This window comes from Malaclemys terrapin, chromosome 4 (genome assembly GCF_027887155.1).
Source record: "Malaclemys terrapin pileata isolate rMalTer1 chromosome 4, rMalTer1.hap1, whole genome shotgun sequence".
Lineage (NCBI taxonomy): Eukaryota > Metazoa > Chordata > Testudines > Emydidae > Malaclemys > Malaclemys terrapin.
Window position 1 is genome coordinate 132441005 of NC_071508.1, and position 19923 is coordinate 132460927.

Genomic DNA, 19923 nt, shown 5'->3' on the forward strand with positions numbered 1-19923 from the left:
GTATAATTATTTTGATAAACAATCCCTTCCCTAACCAAAATAGTTATGCCAGTACCAAAGCTGTCCATGGACCAGCCTTTTGGTGTAGGCCAGGCTTACGTTTGCCGGAAGAAAGAAACTGCCACTTGAATGTTATCTATCGGATGCCTCTTTTTTCTGTCCTGGCGTGGAAAGGAAAGGAATTGGCTGTCTGAACTTAGGGACTCCACCATTTTCCATACAACCTGTTCATTCTTGTCTCCACCTCAGAAAAGAGGAACAAGCAAAAGGAACAGACTTTTCACATAAAGTTTTTCACTTTTGCAAAATGCGTTTTCCATATGTGGGCTCCTGATATTCCCCCAAGAACAGAACTGTTGATTGGCCAGACTAGTGAATTCATTGAACCTTTTCACTGATCCCATAAAAGGGATCATAGTATTTGCTTGGTTCACTTTTTCTGGAGGGTAGCTCTGACCCAAACATTCCTGCACAGAATACGAGACTCACGTGCTAGAGCTGTGCAGAACATTCAAATAAAACCGGGACTCTCAGCCAGGCTCACGAGCCTGGAACTTGTGCAAGACGCTTGAGTGACCATCATTTGATTTATGATAGATCCAAATCAGTCCCCAAGAGCTGAATTCCCTCTGAAATGTGTCACGTTTTTGATGTAGAGCCTGATTCAAATAGTGTGACTCAAGCCCATCGCTAGTGGGACCCATGGCCAACATTAGGAGCCTAAGGTTAGATGCTTAAATCCACATTTAGGGCTTGTCTGCACTGCAAATGTTTTGCCAGCATTGCTATACCAGTATAGCTAACCCAGCAGAGCTCCCTAGTGGAGATGCAGTGTAAGATGACAGGAGGAATCTGCCAGTACAGCTAAAACACCTCCCTGAGTGACATGAGCTAAGCTGAGGGAAGCATTCTTCTATCAGTATAGTTGTGTCTACACCAGGGATTTTTTCTGGCATACCAATGTTGTCTAGGGGGCGTGAGTTTTTTCAGAGCTATGCTGGCAAAACTTTATAGTGGACAGCCTCTAACACGTAAGTAAATGACTTGATTTGCAAAGGGGCCGAATACCTTGAAGTCAGTGAGAGCTGTTGGCTGTTCAGCACTTTGGAAAATCTTGGCCCCTGTGACAGGTGAAGGTTTTGACCAAGTCTCACTTGGATTGATTTTTTAACCTGAATTGCCAAGTAAGTGACTCTTGCGTGCATGAGAACCCGTGCGAACCAGAACTGAAGGGCTGCATCTCACAACCCCTGTAAACTGAAACCACTGACTGCACACAGCCCCACTACCTGCTATTTAGCCAGGCCCATGTTTGGGGAAATGCTAACGCCACGGTGAGTAGCAGAGACTATTTTTCTAGGGACCCTGCTTTTTATGTTCATACCAGTTCAGTACAGGGATTGCAGGTGAGTGGGAAGGGAGGGGGGAGGTTTGTATTGTATAACCCTGTACTGAAAAATCCTCTTTCCTACTTTGCAGGTGACTCCTTTGGCATTGTGACAGGTACAGTGCAAGTAGCCACTGGCAGTAATTCTAGTGGACAAGAAGGCACCATTGCTGAAGGCACCATTGCTGGGACAGTTATTGGTCTACTACTTGGGCTGCTGTTGCTTGGCATAATGCTGTTGCTCCATAGGAAGGGGATGATAAGGTAGGGACGGGGGCACTCACACCCCTTAGATTGATAACCACCAAAGAGTCTTGTTTAACAGCTGGGACAAAGAATCCAGGGATTGGCCCAGACCCTACCCACCATTAAAGCAACTTTATGCTGCTGTCAAGCTGCACTAACACTGGCAGAACTGGCCTCCCAAATATCCTCGCATCATGGGGAGGTCCTCAGGTGACAAAGAACTGCCAGAGCAGCTTCTACGCCATGCCCCATCCCTGCAGCAAGGGAAAGGTCATGGCTGGGCATCCTGGCATTGCAACAATCCTTGGCTGCGTGTGTTGTTGGTAGCTAGAGTAAATGAGGGCAGCCTTGAGGCTGCTCTGACTTGCACCCAGGGACTGGTAGGTGCACAGTGGCCCCAGGGTCAGGGAAGTTCTTTGGTGGCTTAAAGGCACATTAGTGCCCCCTCCAGCTGCAGCCCACGAGCCCATAGCTGTTGCGCTGTTCTCCGGTTTGAGTTCAATGTGGTTCAATTTTGTAGCTTAATGGAAATCCCCTGTTGCTCCTGTCGCTTTGCAGCCCCGCATCTGCATGCAGAAATGACATTGCCTGGTGGGGCCCATTTGGCAATATTAATGCATCAAAACAATTCTAAACACTTGTTCTGCAACTTTGTGTCCCTGAGAGCAAATTGCACAATGGAGAGAGCCCGCAGCAGCCCGTTGGACCTTATTGCTTTATTTATTAATCGTCACGCAGCTAGCACTGCCTGTTTACTCAGTTGTCAAAAATGGAGACTAGGCCAGGGCAGGGCTCGGCCTCGCATTCCTTCTGCACCCCAAATTCCCACGGAGGCCAACGGAACCCAGGCCTAAGTACAGTCTACAGGTCAGGGCCCTCGCTTCTTTTGGGGGGGCTGCAGATCTGGGGCCTGTTGCATATCTTGGGGCTTATCTGACTGTTCCATTGGCCAGCACTTAATTTAAATCACTCATGTTTTATTAGAGGTTTCAGACTGCTTGCAAAACAAGCGGAGTCAAGCAGTAAAGATTACATCTCTGAAATGTTAACTGTGTGTGTGTGTGTGTGTGTGTGTGTATGTGTGTATGCACACGCGCCTGTGTGTGCACTGGAAGGATGTATAGCTATCATGGCATAGCTGTACTGGGAGGTGGCTGGATCGGATGCATTTGACACAATAGGTGAGATGAGAAGAAGGAAAAAAGGGGGAATTTGGAGGAAACGGGGAGAAAAGTGGGGGTGGCAGGGGAAGGGCCCATCCCAAGATTTCAGCATAATCAGATGGGCCTTATGAGCCCATTCTGCAGGTGTTTGTCCCACAGGTCACCTTACCACAGCGAAGGACCACAAAACAGCCTGATCTCTGCTTAAAAAGCTTTACCAGCCCCCAGCTAAAACCTCTCCAGCGCATTATCCACGATCTACAACCTATCCTGGAAAATGATCCCTCACTCTCACAGACCTTGGGAGGCAGGCCAGTCCTCGCTTACAGACAACCCCCCAACCTGAAGCAAATACTCACCAGCAACTACACACCACACCACAGAAACACCAACCCAGGAACCAATCCCTGTAGCAAACCTCGTTGCCTACTCTGTCTCCATATCTACTCTGGCGACACCATCAGAGGACCCAACCACATCGGCCACACCATCAAGGACTCATTCACCTGCACATCCACTAATGTTATATATGCCCTCATGTGCCAGCAATGCCCCTCTGCCATGTACATTGGCCAAACCGGACAGTCCCTCCGCAAAAGAATAAATGGAAACAAATTGGACATCAGGAATGGTAACATACATAAGCCAGTAAGTGAACACTTCAATCTCCCTGGTCATTCTATTACAGATTTAAAAGTCACTGTCATTGAACAAAAAAACTTCCGAAACAGACTTCAAAGAGAAACAGCAGAACTAAAATTCATTTGCAAATTTAACACCATTAATCTGGGCTTGAATAGGGACTGGGAGTGGCTGGCTCATTACAGAAGCAGCTTTTCCTCTCCTGGAATTAACACCTCCCCATCTCTTATTGGGAGTGGACTACATCCACCCTGATTGAATTGGCCCTGTCAACACTGGTTCTCCACTTGCGAAGTAACTCCCTGCTCTCCGTGTGTCAGTATATAATGCCTGCATCTGTAACTTTCACTCTATGCATCCGAAGAAGTGAGGTTTTTACCCATGAAAGCTTATGCCCAAATAAATCTGTTAGTCTTTAAGGTGCCACCAGACTCCTTGTTGTTTTACCAGCAGAGCCATGTAAGGGGTGTGATTTGTAGTTATGCTGATAAAAGCCCCAGTGTAGACACTATAACTTGGGCCAGGTCTACACTACAGACTCCTGGCAGCCTTGCTCTCTGGGCCAGGGGGTGAAGAGGTGTGATTTTTTACCAACATAGCTGTGCCAGCAAAAGGCCATAATATAGACACCGCTATGTTGGCAAAACTAGCTTGTTTTACTCCTGGGGGGTGGTCTTACTTCACCGGTACAACATGCAGCTTTGCTAGCATACCAGCTTCCTCATTAGGCATGCTTTGCTGGTATAGCATACCAGGATTCCTATACCTGACCACGGAAATAACACTAGTCCAGGAAAGTACTCCTAAGTGCAGACATAGCCTTGCCGAATTGGAATAAGCAATACCAGTATAGCTGCTTCCGCACTAGGGGGATGGTGTTGCTCTAACTACGATGGCAGAGTTAAAGCGACAAAACTGTTACATGTAGACAAGGCCAGATGTTCCAGATGAAATCCCATGTCCAGGCTGCTGTTGCATACCAAAGATCTCTGTCACAGCTGGCTGGCTCCAGCAGGGTACGAATCCAAGGCAGCCTGCTTCTGCTTTTGCCAATGTATTAGTGTTGCATTTTTCAACAACCAGCGCAGTTCTCAGGCATCATTTGTTTTTCTTGCCTCTCAACAAGCACAGAGATGATTAGCGTTTCCTAGCAATAAATAGCAGATTTCTTTCAGTTCTAAATAAATCTCCAACCCCCATAATTGTTACCAGATTATTCATTCCCCAGTGATGTTCGTTTGGAAGCTGGGCAGTTGTTTGGCATGCGTGCTCACTGCTTTGGGAGGAAAGTTTATGAAACAATCAAAGACGGGTGGAACCCAAGCCCAAAGCCTTTGGCTTGGCTCTCACTGCCCAGCTACAGGCTCTGAATCCCAGCGCAGGCACAAATACTGTTTCAGCACTTGCATCACTGCTGCTGGACACCAGGTTTTTTTCTATAATGGAGGGTGCTCTAGAAAATGGGGAAACGATAGGGCCAGCCAGGAGGTGTGAGAGCTTCAGAGCACACTGAAGCTCTAAAGCAGAGGATGCCAATCATCTTAAATGCTACTGAAACAGTCCTCCTTCAGAGTGCCCAGGTTTTAAAACTGAAAACTACAGTCTGAAGAACAATCAATGTCCCTTTTTCAAGAGGACCTGACACTTACCTGAAATATTCCCCCCGTCTGTATCATGAAGGAAATCCATCTCACTAGGGGAGACTAGCTTGACAGTTGCCTTCAGCATTGGATGGGTGCACATTTGGGAACCTAAAATATCTTTCCTCTCAGATTACCATCCGTACACTTGGCAGGCCTGCGGAACAGAAAGGAGGACCAGGATGTTGTGGCAGGACCAAGTGACAAAGGGTTTGACAATCCTATATTTGACATGCCGACCAACAGCGCTGTAAGTGACCTCACTTTCTCTCTTTCCACAAGTGGCTCAACGTGTAACCCTGGAAGTCCTTTGCCTGTGGAATTGCCATTGCAGGCAATAGGCTGGTGGGGTGGTTGGGTACTGGCTGGAATGTCTGACCTCGGTGGTGTCTGCTAGATGGAACGTCGAGTCTATGGGACTGTGCAGACCACAGCAGGGATACGTCCTATGTACTTAGTGGAGATTCCTCTTTAGCTCCAGTGGAAGAGCTGTGTGCTCTTGGAGTGAGTGGAAGATCTTGGGCTCTACCTCGATGCTGCAGACGTGATGTACAGCTGGTGACTGTGCTGGCCATTGTTTGTGGCCAGAGGCTTTTTACAATGTGGGTCTCTAGAAGCTCTCCAGTTTTACACATCCATCACGGCTGAGGCTTTCAAAGGAGTGGTAGGTGAGGTCTATGTCCCGAGTGCATTGCAAGCTGCTCGGGTGTGTGGAACATTTGAGGAAGGCCAGTCCTCTGAGTTAGCAGCTGCAGCTAGGTGCCAGAGCACTACATACAAAATGTAGCCGAGGCGTTTCATTTTCTGGATACGTTACTGTCAAGAATGAGCTGTGCTGTTCCTGAATCCATAGTGCCTTAGACTGACATGTTTCTTCCACACCCTCCCCACACTCCTCCCCTTCATAGCTCTGTAACTAAAGAACCAAATCACCCCTCTAATATAACCAGGGTGTGACAAGAGTCAGCAGCAGCAGAAGAGGATTGCTCTGGGAGAAAGGACACTTGCCCCAGAAAGAGCCATGAATTAACCAGTGTGTGGAATTTGCTGTCACGAGGGATCGGTAGGGTGACCATATGTCCCAGTTTGGCCAGGACAGTCCCTTTGTTAAGCCCGGTCCCGGCCATCCTGACTTTCTTGGTAGAAGTGGATGTTTGTCCTATGTGTTCTTGCCAACTTGATCAGCAAATGGGACAAATGCCCACTTTTGTCAAAAAAGTGGGGGTGTGGAGGAATACATGGCAGGGGATGAGTGGCGATGCCAGCCCCTCACAGGGGCGACGCCAGCCCCAGCCTTCGGGGGGGAGGTGGAGGGGGAACAGGCCGGGCTCAGGCAACGATGCCAGCCGCATCCTCGCACAGGAGGCAGGCCGGGCTCAGGTAGCGATACCAGCCCCAGCCCCGCATGGGGTGGGAAAGGGGAGGACAGGGCTCAGGCCAGCCCTGCGTGGGGAGGGAGGCTTGGGCAAGGCGCACACAGGGTGGGGCCCTCAGATGAGCAACTCAGGACAGCCCGGGTGTGTGGGGAGGGCCTCAGGCTAGCCCCATGTGGTGTCCCATTTTCCCTTTGGGAAATATGGTCACCCTAGGGATTGGCTAAAAGCTTCGCAGGTTCCATGCAAGGTTTTTCCTTTCTCTGAATGAGAACATCCACCATTACATTAGATGGGGTCACTTTGTTTTGTAGTTATAGAGATAGGAAGCCTCATCCTTCATCGATGGGCTAAGGAGGAACATCCTCTGTGGGCAGCTCAGGCCATAATGATCAACTGAGGGGTTTCTGCTGCTGGTCACTGCTGGAAACAAGATACTGAGCTAGACGGCTGGCTGGTCTGAGCCAGCCTGGCCATTGCCATGTGAAATATGCAGCTTGCTGAACTGTAGGGCACAGTTCCACAATGTCACATCAGATTTGCTTCATTTTACAAGCGTCTGAGCTCCGCTTTTTTTTTCACCCCGCTCCTTAAACATTTTCTCTCTCTGTGTTGTAGGAGTCACATGGTGCATGCTCCGGAGAGGAGGCCCGGAAGGAGATGGCTAGTAAAGACAGTGGGATTTATTTTGTTAACCCTTTATATAATGAAACTGAACTCATTGCTTAATAGCAAAGTCCTGAGCAGTCCTAGCCAAATGTGAGGTTGGAATATAATTTCATTCAGGCTAATATTTTACCCAGTGTACAGCAACAGTTATCCCAGGATAATCCTCTATGGGCACACTTTTATTTTGCAATAAGAGTGGCTTTTATTTGGTTAATCTAAACCTCTTCCCAAGTGTTATAAATTAAAGCAGAAAAAGCCACTCTTATATCGGAAAAAGTGTGTCCACATGCAGGGATTATACACCGGTATACTATATCTGTTAAATTCCCACCTTAGTTTATACCAAAAAGCCTTTACCATGTAGACAAGGTCTAAATAAAATCCCCCTTTATCATCATTGGTGTATGAGTTCTTCAGTTCCTGTCCTAAACTGTTATTTTGTGTTGCTTCTAGAGCTGCCCCAAAGATGGCTGCATTTCAGTGGTGGGTGAAGTAGGGTGACCAGACAGCAAATGTGAAAAATCAGGACAGGAGGTGGGGGGTGATAGGAGCCTATATAAGAAAAAGACCCCAAAATTGGGACTATCTGTATAAAATCGGGACATCTGGTCACCCTAGGGTGAAGTGATATAATTTGCATATCAATTTTCCTTGTCAATGACAGGAGCTGTTTTCATTCATTTGTTAGCTGAAGTTCCCAATGCCTTAATAGAATAAACAGTGTTCATGCCATTTGTGTGCAGTAGTTGTTTTTTTCTCCCTTTAAAGATATTCAATTAAATAACAATACTTTATCCCCATTTATCCAAGGGGAAGCTGAGGCATAGAGAGATCAACTGCTTGATCCCTGCAAGCTGCTGAGCTCTATGACCTAGATCCAGCCCTTTTCACCTGAAATCAGCCAGTGCTTTGTGTGTGTGGAGAGAAACAGGCCTGACAGCAAAATATTTCAGAGTTCTTTTTTATTTCTCTGATGGTTTTTATCATTGAGAATATCTGAATGCAGATTCCCCAGCCTATCTCACAAGATGGAATCCTAAGCAAGTATTTATCTTCCTCTGTCTTTTATTGAAATGGCTGCACTGTCAGATATCTCCTGCCATCCCATTCAAGTTTGACATTTGTTATGAGAACTTCATAGAGCCACCTTGGAATTTTTCATGTTGCTTCCTGAGGTCAGAGAGCAAATATTTTAGCAGGAAAACAAAAGAGGGGACCCATCATTTTTTTACATCCCTGACATTCCAATGTGCCACCTTACGATGTCCACACTAGTTCCATTGAGAAGTCCAGCATGAGATGTTTTAAATGGCTTTATTTTCTGCATCAGAGGCAAGGTGGGTGAGGGACTATCTTTTACTGGACCAACTTCTGCTGGTGAGAGAGACAAGCTTTCAAGCAACACAGAGCTCTTCTTCAGGTCTGGGAAAAGTATTGAGAGTGTCACAGCTAAATACAAGATCAAACAGCTGTTTTAGCATAGCTAGCACATATTCTAAGGAACCTTTATGCTAAACTATCTGTTCCATCTTGTGTTTAGCTGTGGCACTCTGAGTACCTTTCTCAGTCCTGAAGAAGCAGGTCTCATTCACCAACAGAAGTTGGTCCAATAAAAGATATTACCTCACCCACCTTGTCACTCTAATATCCTGGGAACGACACAGTGGCACCAATATTACTTTCTGCATGACATTCTGGGGACTAGTTAAGTGCTAAATTAAGAGTGGGACTAAGAGGTGCAACCTTTCCACAGCTCCTTAGGACATGGCATCAGGAACAGTATTGAAAGTATGTAGCCTTATTGATTTTAAGGCCAGAAGGGATCATTATGATCATCTAGTCTAACCTCCTGCATAACACAGGCCGGAGAACTTTCAGTATGGACGTTTACTTATTTATCACTGGATTTTTATAGCTGGTACCTCTCAACTACCCTACGCAGCCCAAAAATTCATGCAGCAATCCTCCTCACATGTTGGGAATTCACTATAGAATAACTTATCAATGGGCAGATCTTGGATTCTGAATGTATGGAGATGCGTGAAAATGTATGCAAATTTGCAATCTCCTGGGTTGTCAATAGGGCTGGTTGGCAGGTACTGTAGGGAAGTAGCTCTGTTTAGTTTATTATTTTTTGTTTCAGTCTTTAGATGGCCCAAGCCTTTTTCAGAGGCTTTGGAACTTGGTTTTGTGTCTATCACAGGTTCTGACAAAATGTGACAGCTCGTAGATAGTGTTTAAAGACATTACATGTCTGTCTGAGTAGCTCCAGTGGGTCATTATCCTGGAGACAAAGTTTCCTTTGCAGACAGATTAAATACATTTTACAGGGGGTCCCAAACATTTCCCAGTGCTGATTGGTTCACTTGCCTAACCACTGGCATGAATGGGGAAGAAAAATGGATTCAAACGTCAACATCCAAAAGGCAAAAGTTTTGCAACAGCCAATTGATTCTGTTGCGGTTTTGGTAGTGAGGTTGGGCAAAGACATTATGGAGCAGACATTTGACTAATTTGTCATTCTCGGCTACCAGCCCCAGCTGTTTGTGAACAAGAGATGCCTGAATGGACCAGGGACTAGAAATGAGGCGAGGGCCTCAAATAACAGCCCTCTCCAATGCACAGCGTCTCTCCTGGTCCAAATGGAAGGCAGGCCCTGAGCAGTCAGATTCAAGAGTAGAAGCCAGACAGCACAGCTAAGAAAACGGAAGTCAAAGATGGGAAGCTAATATATGCTACCACCAAACTCCTTTTCCCTCATGGAGCCTCCCCTGGCGCCACTGATAGCAAAGGCAGCAGCAGCATGGGAGCGGGACTCAGTAGCATCATGGGGCTGGAGGGGGAAAAGTAGGAGGGAGGTTTGAGGCCAAGGGATGAATTATGCCAGGGGCTTCTACAATTCCCTTATTATTTGTATTACGGTAGCACCAAGAGGCCTTTACCAAGACCACAATCCCATCGTGCTAGGTGCTGTATAAATCTATGATAAAAGCCCCTGCCCTGCAATGGATACAATCGGAATAGACGGAAAGGTGAGGAATGGAGTATTATGAGCCCCATTCTGCAGGGACAGAGAGATGACAAAGGAAGCCTGGAGCAGAGCTTGTGAACTGAACTCAGAGCCTCAGATTTCTAGTCTACTGCCTCACACCACAGCTCCTCCTTTCTGTAGCCCCAGGGGTGTCACCTCTCGGGCCCCACTACCTTGAAGGCTCTTTTAAGTGCCAAGCCCTGTCCCAATGTGTGTGCTGGGCCCAGGGATTGTTGTTGCCTTCAAAGCTGCCTTGCCTCACATTGTGAGGATTGGTTAATGTTGGAATAACACACTGTAAAAATGCAAAGCTTCTATAAGTGCTTCATTATGTTATTACCTGTTGTGTCCTCTGTCAGAGACCACTCCCTGCTAGGACCAGGGGCAATCAAGCATATACTTCAACACAACAGCCAACACCCTACCTGGCAGTTCTTGAGAAGGGGGCATGTATCTGCCATGAACTGGGTGATGACCACCGGCGCCGTTTCATAACCGATACCCACCAGCCCTTATGTGGTAGCAGCTTCAGCTCACTGTTGGGACTGGCTAGGTTTGTACCCACAAACTAGAAGGGGAAGACTCCATATCCCATTCCCCAGCCACCAATGAGCTCCTATTTGTCCCTATAGGGTATGTCTACACTTCAATTAAAACCCCCTGGCTGGCTTGTGCCAGCTGACTTGGGCTTGGGCTAAGGGGCTATTTAATTGTGGTGTAGACATTCGGGCAGGAGCTGCAGCCCAAGCTCAGAGACCCTCCCAACTTGCAGGGTCCTAGAGCCCGGGCTCCAGCCTGAGCATGAATGTCTACACTGCAGTTAAACAGACCCTTAGCCTGAGCCCTAGTCAGCTGGCATGGGCCAACTGCAGGTGTCTGATTGCAATGTAGACACACCCTGAAAGACCAAGATGACAGAGAGTGAAAAAGCCCAAACTGCCTAACTATCTACATGGGAAATTGAGCAAGGGGTAGCAGCCAGTGCCTTGGGACTCATGGGTGCTGCGGTCTAGGCCTGGCTGTTTCTGGGACAAGTCACTTTCTCTCCCTGCCTAATTCAGATGGTAAGTGCTGTAGAGCAGCGACTGCCTGGGACTGGGTGGTTGGTTGTCCTTTGTTGATTTCAACTGAAAACAAATTACATTTAAAAAAAATTCCAAGTTGGATCGTTTTAGTGACAGATGAGGAGCTGAAGTTTAAAAAAGAAACAGCAGAATGTGTCGAATGTGCTGGTGGCCCTGGGAGAACTGTGTGCGATGAGAATAAAACTAACAAGCCAGTGAGCCCTCCTGGGTACCAAAAAAAAAGGAGACTGGGGTAGGAAGGGTGGCAGCGGGGAAGAGACAACTACTGAACACTGCCAAGCCTCTGCCTCTTCCCAGCACAGTGTTGGGGGGCAGCAAGGCCATCGATCTTATGGAGCGGTTGTTGTTGCCAGTGCTATATTTCACATAATGTTAGATGCCATGGTAACAGGATGATGTTGCTTGCCAAGCTATTAATCTACGAGCTCAGAATTTCACATTCACACTGGCCTCCTGCATCAGTGAGCACTAGCTCATTGTAGGAGAGTGCGCAGTACAACACCCACCATAAAACATGCCCCCCCCCCCACAGCTGTGTGCCGCAGAATTCCACTGCCAAAAGCAAGGACAAACACATGCACTAGGACAGGAGGGATGGCAAAGGGGTTAGAGTGCTACTGGGGACTTGAGACACCTGGGTTCAATTCACTGCTCTGTCACAGGCTCCCTGTGTGACCTTGAGCAAATCACTGAAGGCCAAAGGTGCGGTGGCATTGCTCCACTTAGTGTTGTTGTGTGTAACTCCTAGGCGCCCTGCTGCCCAGTGGAACCCTCAGTCCTCGGTTGGGTGCCCAGCCTCCCCATACAATGCCTGGGCAGAGTAAGGGATCCTCAGAGCCAGTAGGGAGGGAACTAGCCATCTGTGAACTGCAGCATGTGGCTGGTGGGCCTGAGTTGGGCACCTCCTGCCTCATCAGCTTTGACCCACCTCCTGCAGTTAGTGGCCTAAACCAGGCCAGCCAACTCAGTAGCCCACGCCCTGGCTGGATGAAACTGAGCCCTTCTGCCATTTCAGGGAGTGGCTACAGCAAGAAAGAGACCCCTAGCCTGGTGGATCAGGCCCTGGGACCCTCAAGTTCAAAATCCTGTTTTGGCTGAGTCAGACCAGGGACTTGAACCTACATCCCAGGCGCGTGCCCTAACCACTGGGGTAGAACATCAGGCTGCAGCTCTATGAATATTGACTTAGTTCTTCAAAGTGCAGCAGCCCCCCCATGCACACACACCATCCAGGAGAGCTGGCGAGCACTCCACCAGTGCAGTGGTTAGGGCACTGGTCTCAGATATAGGAGCCCTGGCTTCATGTCCTGCTCCAGTTCAGGTAAAACAGCGACTTGAAGTTGGGTCTCCCACATGCCCAGTAAGTGCCTTACACACACAACGGTTTTGTCCCAAAATGCTGATCTGCTGCCTTCCCTCCCCCATCCACGGTCCATTGTGACAGGAACTGTTCAGGAAGGACAGGCGGGGGACAAAAGGTACAGGAGTTGCTGTGTGTAAGGGAGCAATATGATTGCTCAGAGCTCCAGTACGAAGCTGAAGAAAAGCCTGTTAAGAGTCTTTGGTTTAAGTTTAGAGGCAAGAGCAACAAGGGTGATGTCATGGTGGGTAGGGTTACCATATTTCCACAATCAAAAAAGAGAACACGTGGGGGGGGAGCCCTGCCCTAGCCCCGCCCCCGCCCCATCCACTTCCTCCCACTTCCCACCCCCTGACTGCCCCCCTCAGAACCCCAACCCCCCCTGCTTCTTGTCTCCTGACTGCCCCCTGCTGAGAACCCCACCTGTCCCCTGAATGCCCCGACCCTTATTCACTCACATGGGTGGCAGGGTCATAGAAATTTTGGTGGTGCCCAGAACCCACCCACCCCACCTGCCTAAGGCTCTGGGAGGGGGTTTGGGTGGGGGGGAGGTCTGGGGTGCAGGTCCTGGGCTGGGGATTAGGGTGCAGGAGGGATGCAGGGTGCAGGCTCTGGGATAGAGTTTGGGTGCTGGGTGCAGGCTCCAGGCTGGGGCAGGGGGTGGGTGTGCAGGAGGAGGTGAGGGGTGCAGGCTGTGGGATGGAGTTTGGGGGTGGGAGGTGGTGCAAAGGGAGGGGTTGCAGGCTTTGGGAGGGAGTTTGAGGGCAGGGGGGGTGTATGGGAAGGGGGAGGGGGTTTGGGGATAGGAGGGGATGCAGGAGTGAGGGATGTGGGTCTGAGGATGAGGGGTTCATGATGCAGGAGGGGGTCAGGGATGGAGCAGAGGATTAGGGTGCGAGAGGATGAGGGCTCAGGGCTGGGGCAGAGGATTAGGATGTGGGGGGATGAGGGTTGGGGCTGAGGATGAGGGGTGGAGGCCGGGGACCCATCCAACACTCCCCCGCTCCCTGACTGCCCCCCCCCGGACTCTCCTTACCATTCTGGCTCCACGTGTAGGCAAAACACGCTGCCCGGTGGGTCGGTTTGTGTGTTACACAGGGCTGCAGACAGAGGGAGGGGGGAGCAGGGGAGGGCTCTGGCTGCTGGAGGCCAATGGGAGCAGCTCAATCGGCCCAGCTGCCCAATCAGCAGCCACACTGTGCATGGAAGGGAGGGAGGGAGGCGAGGAAGAAAAAAACTCCGGACATTTTAACCTTGTTACCAATTCCTCCCGGATGGCTCTTTAAAGACGCAAAAGCCGGACATGTCCAGGGAAATACGGATGGATGGTAACCCTAGTGGTGAGTGTCTGCTATAGACCACCAAACCAGGAGGATGAGGTAGACAAGGCTTTCTTCAGACAACTAACAGAAGTTTCCAGATCACAGGCCCCGGTTCAATCACCCTGACATATGCTGGGAGAGCAATACAGCAGTGCACAGACAATCCAGGAAGTTCTTGGAGAGTGTTGGGGAAACTTCCTGGTGCAAGTGCTGAACGAACCAACTAGGGGCCGTGCTTCTCTTGACCTGCTGCTTACAAACAGGGAAGAATTGGTAGGGGAAGTAGAAGTGGGTAGCAACCTGGGTAGCAGTGACCATGAGATGATCAAGTTCAGGATCCTGACAAAAAGAGGAAAGGAAAACAGCAGACTACGGAGCCTGGACTTCAGAAAAGCAGATTTTGACTCCCTCAGAGAACTGATGGGCAGGATCTCCTGGGAGGCTAATATGGGGGTAAAGAGTTCAGGAGAGCTGGCTGTATTTTAAAGAAGCCTTATTGAGGGTGCAGGAACAAACCATCCCGATGTGCTGAAAGAATAGCAAATATATCAGGCGCCCAGCTTGGCTTAACACAGAAATCTTCAGTGAGCTTAAACACAAAAAGGAAGCTTGCAAGAAGTGGAAACTTGGACAGATGATTAGGGAGGAGTATAAAAATATTGCTTGAGCATGCAGTGGTGTAATTAGGAAGGCCAAAGCACAACTGGAGTTGCAGTTAGCAAGGGATGTGGAAGGTAACAAGAAGGGTTTCTACTGGTATGTTAGCAAGAAGAAGAAGGTCAGGGAAAGTGTGGGACCCTTACTGAATGAGGGAGGCAACCTAGTGACAGAGGATGTGGAAAAAGCTGAAGTACTTAATGCTTTTTTGTGCCTCAGACTTCAGAGACAAGGTCAGCTCCCAGACTAGTGCACTGGGAAGCACAGTATGAGGAGGAGGTGAGCAGCCCTCAGTGGTGAAAGAAGAGGTTAAAGACTATTTAGAAAAGCTGGACATGCACAAGTCCATGGGTCCAGATCTAATACATCTGAGGGTGCTGAGGGAGTTGGCTGATGAGAGCCATTGGCCATTATCTTTGAAAACGCATGGCGATCGGGGGAGGTCCTGGATGACTGGAAAAAGGCAAATATAGTGCCCATATTTAAAGAAGGGAAGAAGGAGAATCTGGGGAACTACAGACTGGTCAGCATCACCTCAGTCTCTGGAAAAATCATGGAGCAGGTCCTCAAGGAATCCATTTTGAGACACTTGGAGGAGAGGAAGGTGATCGGGAACAGTCAACATGAATTCACCAAGGGCAAGTTATGCCTGATCAACCTGATTGTCTTCTATGATGAGATAACTGGCTCTCTGGATAAGGGGAAAGCTGTGGACGTGATATACCTTGATTTCAGCAAAGCTTTTGATACTGTATCCCACAGTATTCTTGCCAGCAAGTTAAAGAAGTATGGATTGGATAAATAGACTATAAGGTGGATAGAAAACTGGCTAGATTGTCAGGCTCAACGGGTAGTGGATATGAGTCAACAGTGTGCCCTTGTTACCAAGAAGGCTAATGGTACATTGGGCTGCATTAGTGCATTGCCAGCAGATCAAGGGAAGTGATTATTCATCACTGGTGAAGCCACATCTGGAGTATTGCGTCCAGTTTTGGGCCCCCCACTACAGAAAGGATGTGGACAAATTGGAGCAGTGGGGGCCCCCAGAGCTCTCAGCCTCTGTCAGCAGCAGGGGGCACCTGGAGCTGTCAGCTAGTGTGGGCAGAGAAGGCCCCTAAGCTCTGAGCTGCTGGGGCTGTGGTGGGGTCCCGGGGTTGGCAGTTGCCACGGCGGTAGGTTTTGGACACCCCTGTCTCCTGCAGTGAGGCTCAGGCTCTCATCATCCTCACCCCAGGGCTCAGGCTTCAGTTGTTCCCATGTCAGTTTCCCTCCACCCCCAATTATTTTTAGTAAAAGTCAGAGAGGTCACGTGCTTCTGTGAATTTTTGTTTATTGCCCACGACCTGTCCATGACTTTTTCTAAAAACAAAAACCTTAACCTTAGCCATGGCCAATCTAGGCACTGTAAACAACCTGCCTCCCTCTGGTGGCCCCACCTACAGCCAGTGCTTCGCAGAAGATGTGGGGGCAAAAACAGCATGGAGCCCACTGTGCAGTGGAGGGATGGATCACAGAGCCTGGGTTGGAGGAGGCGACGCGCCCACCACCATCGGGTAGAGAGCACATGCCTGTGGGTTAGGATGGCATGGCAGTAGCTCCTCTGCTTGGTGATCTGCCCCCCACTTCATTTCCCAGAGCCCTTTGTTCCCCGGGGGCACCCACCCCACACATGGTGCTGCCAACGCTTTCAAACGCTGCCTGCCCTGAGGCTGTCCCCCCACCCACATATAGTCCCTCAATCCCTTGTCAGATCCCCCCATTCTAGCCTGCTGAGGTGCCCTCCTGCGCCTTTCATGCTGATTCACCATTCCAAGCCTCAAGGGCCCTTCCCAGTGCCCCCACACCACCCCCAGCACTGGCTCCCCATGCTGAGGCTGTTTATTTCCCTTTCTCGCTCAATCACCCTAACTGCCTTCCTCCCCATCAGAGAACACGCTTACCACGGGGCCTGGGTTGAGGGGTGTGGTCCATTACTGCTGGGCTGGTTCTGTGCTGCCTGCAGTTGTCTCTGCTCCCTCATGCACCAGACACGTGATGAGCAGACTTTATACTGTGGAGCCATCCCAGCGTCAGCTCAAGCTGCCAGAAGACACCAATGGTGGCCCCCCCTCCCCAAGGAAATGTGGCTCTTAGGCATATGGCTACTTACCTGAGGCAGCACCACCTGTGGCCATGGGCAGGTCCTGTATCAGGCCTGCTGTGCTTAGTGGTTAATCCAGCCCTGCCTGAGTTGGGTGACCATATTTCCCAAAGAGAAAATGGGACACCCCGCCAGCCGCTTGCCTGAGGTTCCCGGCCCCGGTGGCCCAAGGCTGTTGCCTGTAGCTGGAACCCTGCACACCGCCCTCTCCCCGTCCCCGGCCTTGCACTACTCGCAAGGCTATTGCCTGTTTCTGGAACCCTGCAGGGCCCCCTCAGGAGGCTGCTGCCTGTAGCTGGAGCCCTGTGCGCCCCCGTGTGCGAGTCATGAGGCTGTTGCCCGCGGCTGGAACTCCGCCGCCCGACCCCCCCCAGCTCTTCCTCCCCCCTGTGGGGGTGGGGGGGCTGGTTTCCCCCTCACACATTCCTCTGTATCGCTCCTGTTTGCTCTTTGTCCCATTTGCTCTTGCCAACTGAAGTCGGCAAGAGCAGCAAATGTCGCCTTTTGACATAAAAGTGGGGAAGGCCAAGACAGGGTTTAAAAACGGGATTTTCCTAGCCAAAATGGGCTATATGGTCACCCTATGCCTGAGCAGGTTCTTTAGTGCCTAATGCCCCAGTATAGATAACTGGCCTCACCTGGTATAACCCCTTAGCCAACTTTGAGTCAGGCACTACTACAACTTTCCCAATACCTGACTGAGTGGGCTTGGGGCTAGGGATGGGTTGACCAAGAGGGTTAGGCCACTCAGTGATTTTTGTAGCCTGGTGGCAACTGGGGAAAAAAACATCCCATAGGCCCAGAATTAGTTGTAGTGGGGATGCAAACTGCCACATGAGGGAGTAAGGCTTAGGCACACTGCAGATTGCTATAGTCAGCCTGTATGGGATGCAATGGAAGCACTTGGGGTCTGTGTCTCCTTCACACCTCGGCCCTGTTTCCTCTTTGCATAGGCATTTTGGAGGTGAGGTGTGGGGAGGGTCAGGGAAGAGCAATCACGCTTGCCTTTCATGTGCCCAGCTTCTGCTTTATTCCTCGCCCCCTCTAGAGGTTCTTCCCTTTGCTTTCCCTTTTGGGGTGCTTGTTCTGTCACTGTTAACGGGCTCCGTGACTGCATAAAGCAGGCTGTCGCCAACGAAGCGAGAAACAGCACATCCTGTGACCGAGTGCCAGGAAAAGAAACCAATAATAAGAGGGATCATTGCAAAACATGGCAGCAGAATGACACCGCTTGGCTGCAGTCAGTTGAAAACATCCTATACATTCCACCGTGTATGATTGTGATTTTACTGCGTGCCGGGAAAGGACATTTGTATCTGCAGCGATATGGTTTCACTAAACACTCAGCAGAATACAAAGCAGGCAAGAGAGGCAGGTTTTCTCTTAGCACAGATCTGCAGTGGTTAACTGCTTGGCATTCAGGGGGCCTGGATTTCCCGCTAGTGAGGATTAATTCGAAATGCATTAGAAGCTCTAGGTCACTTGCAGGAGAGGATTTAATTAAAGCAGAGATCAATTTTGTCAGCATGCTAACAGAGCCCAGTCTGTACTCTTCCTGCGGGAGCCACGTTCCGCTCGCCCATGAAGAAATGTTGCAGGGCCTCTGTAGTTTTCACAGAAATGATCCGAGGGGGACAAACAGCCTCAGTGTGCCTTGCCAGGGCCAGGCTGGTGGTTTAGTACCAGAGCGCTGCTGCCATAATGCCTTATCCTACTCCCCACTGTATACGCCTGGCCCATGGCACAGAAAGGGTAATGAAAAGGGTCTCATTAACCTAGTGGGATTCTGCAGAACCAACACAAAAAGGGGATGTAATTGGATTCGTACAGTTGCTTTGATCAATTCATTAATTAGATTCTTGGACTGGGTAGCTAGGATTGCTCATGCAACATTTGAGTATCCAATGGCTTTGTTAAACTCTTGGGGCTAGGAGTTGGGATTTCCCACTGTACTAGACTAATGCAAAATACATTACCGTTAACAGCAGGACTGCTGGAGTCCTTGGGTCCCAGGTTAACACAGCATTCACCGTATTAATGGACATCAACTGGCACATTATCGGCTAGCATCAATGTGCCTGCAATGGCTCCTAGAAGCTTCTCATAATTCAGATTAAAATCATTTCGTTCAGCAGCTCTTCTAGCATTGCAGCACTTGGGTTCTGGTTTTATTTTTAGTTCTAGCAGGAGATGGCAGCATCTGACAAGGTTTGCTCCGTCAACATGGAACAGCATCACTGAGATGAACCAGATGGCTGAGCTGTTTCAAAGTGGTCAGCAGAAAAGTGGGCAGCTAATCCCATCAGAATTCACTACGCATCATTGTGGCATCTGACCTTCCTTTCTAAAAATCAGTTTGTCTGGCTTTTCCAGCTTGGAGCAAGGTCAGAGCTGGACTGGAGGCACATGCCACAGGGAACAAACAGTAAACTGAAAAGGTGGACTGTGTGATCCCATACAAATGAGCCACTCTATATCCTGTTTTGTAGTAGTTCAATGAGATGTTGCATCTTAGTCAGAGGTGGATTTACAGTGAAACACAACACAACCTCCTGCCCCATCCCTGAGCCTCCTCCCTCACCTCCTGGCCAGACCCCGCACCTCAACCCCCAGCCCACTCCTGCACCCCCTCATACACTCCCTGCCCACCCTGACTCTTTCAAACCTCCCACACTCCCAGCCCCCTGCCCACCCTGACTCCTGCTCCTCCCCCCACATCCCCACCCACCAAACGGGAGCTGCTCCAGCTAAGTGCTCCACACCCCAACCCCCTGTCCCAGCCCTCAGCCCCCTCCTGCACCCTAATTTCCTCACAGACCCTGCTCCCTCAGCCCCCTAAGTCCTGGCCAGACCCCACACCCCAACGCTTTTTTTTTTTATATAAAGCACTCTTATCCAAAGAGTTTTACAATAGTTAGCTAACAGTACAAACAATATTTGGAAAGATCACTAAGTGGTCCGCCGAGACCCTCAGCAATTTTTCAAGTTGTCTGTGGAAAAATAAATTAGACTACAAAAACGATCAAGGTACCTCACTTTATTTTCATTTATTTCCTATTACTTATAGGAGGAAGATGAAGAAAAAAAGAATGAAAAATGGGGGGGTCGGAGGAGATAAGAGAGAATGTTCTTTTTCTTGGCAGGGTCCCAAGGAGGACCCCCCAAAAATGAAGCTGAGCACAGGGTCCCATTAACTCTAAATCCACCC

At 49.4% G+C, this 19923-nt stretch overlaps 1 protein-coding gene across 1 annotated transcript in view; it reads left to right on the plus strand.

Moving 5' to 3' along the window:
• Positions 1-7852, plus strand: part of AMN (amnion associated transmembrane protein) — a 49092-nt gene extending 41240 nt beyond the window's left edge. The window contains exons 10-12 of the mRNA XM_054024864.1: positions 1480-1651; positions 5211-5328; positions 7070-7852. Of these exons, the coding sequence (XP_053880839.1) occupies positions 1480-1651; positions 5211-5328; positions 7070-7180 (401 nt within the window). The 3' untranslated portion in view covers positions 7181-7852. The remainder of the gene's footprint in view (positions 1-1479; positions 1652-5210; positions 5329-7069) is intronic.
• The last annotated feature ends 12071 nt before the right edge of the window (positions 7853-19923 follow it).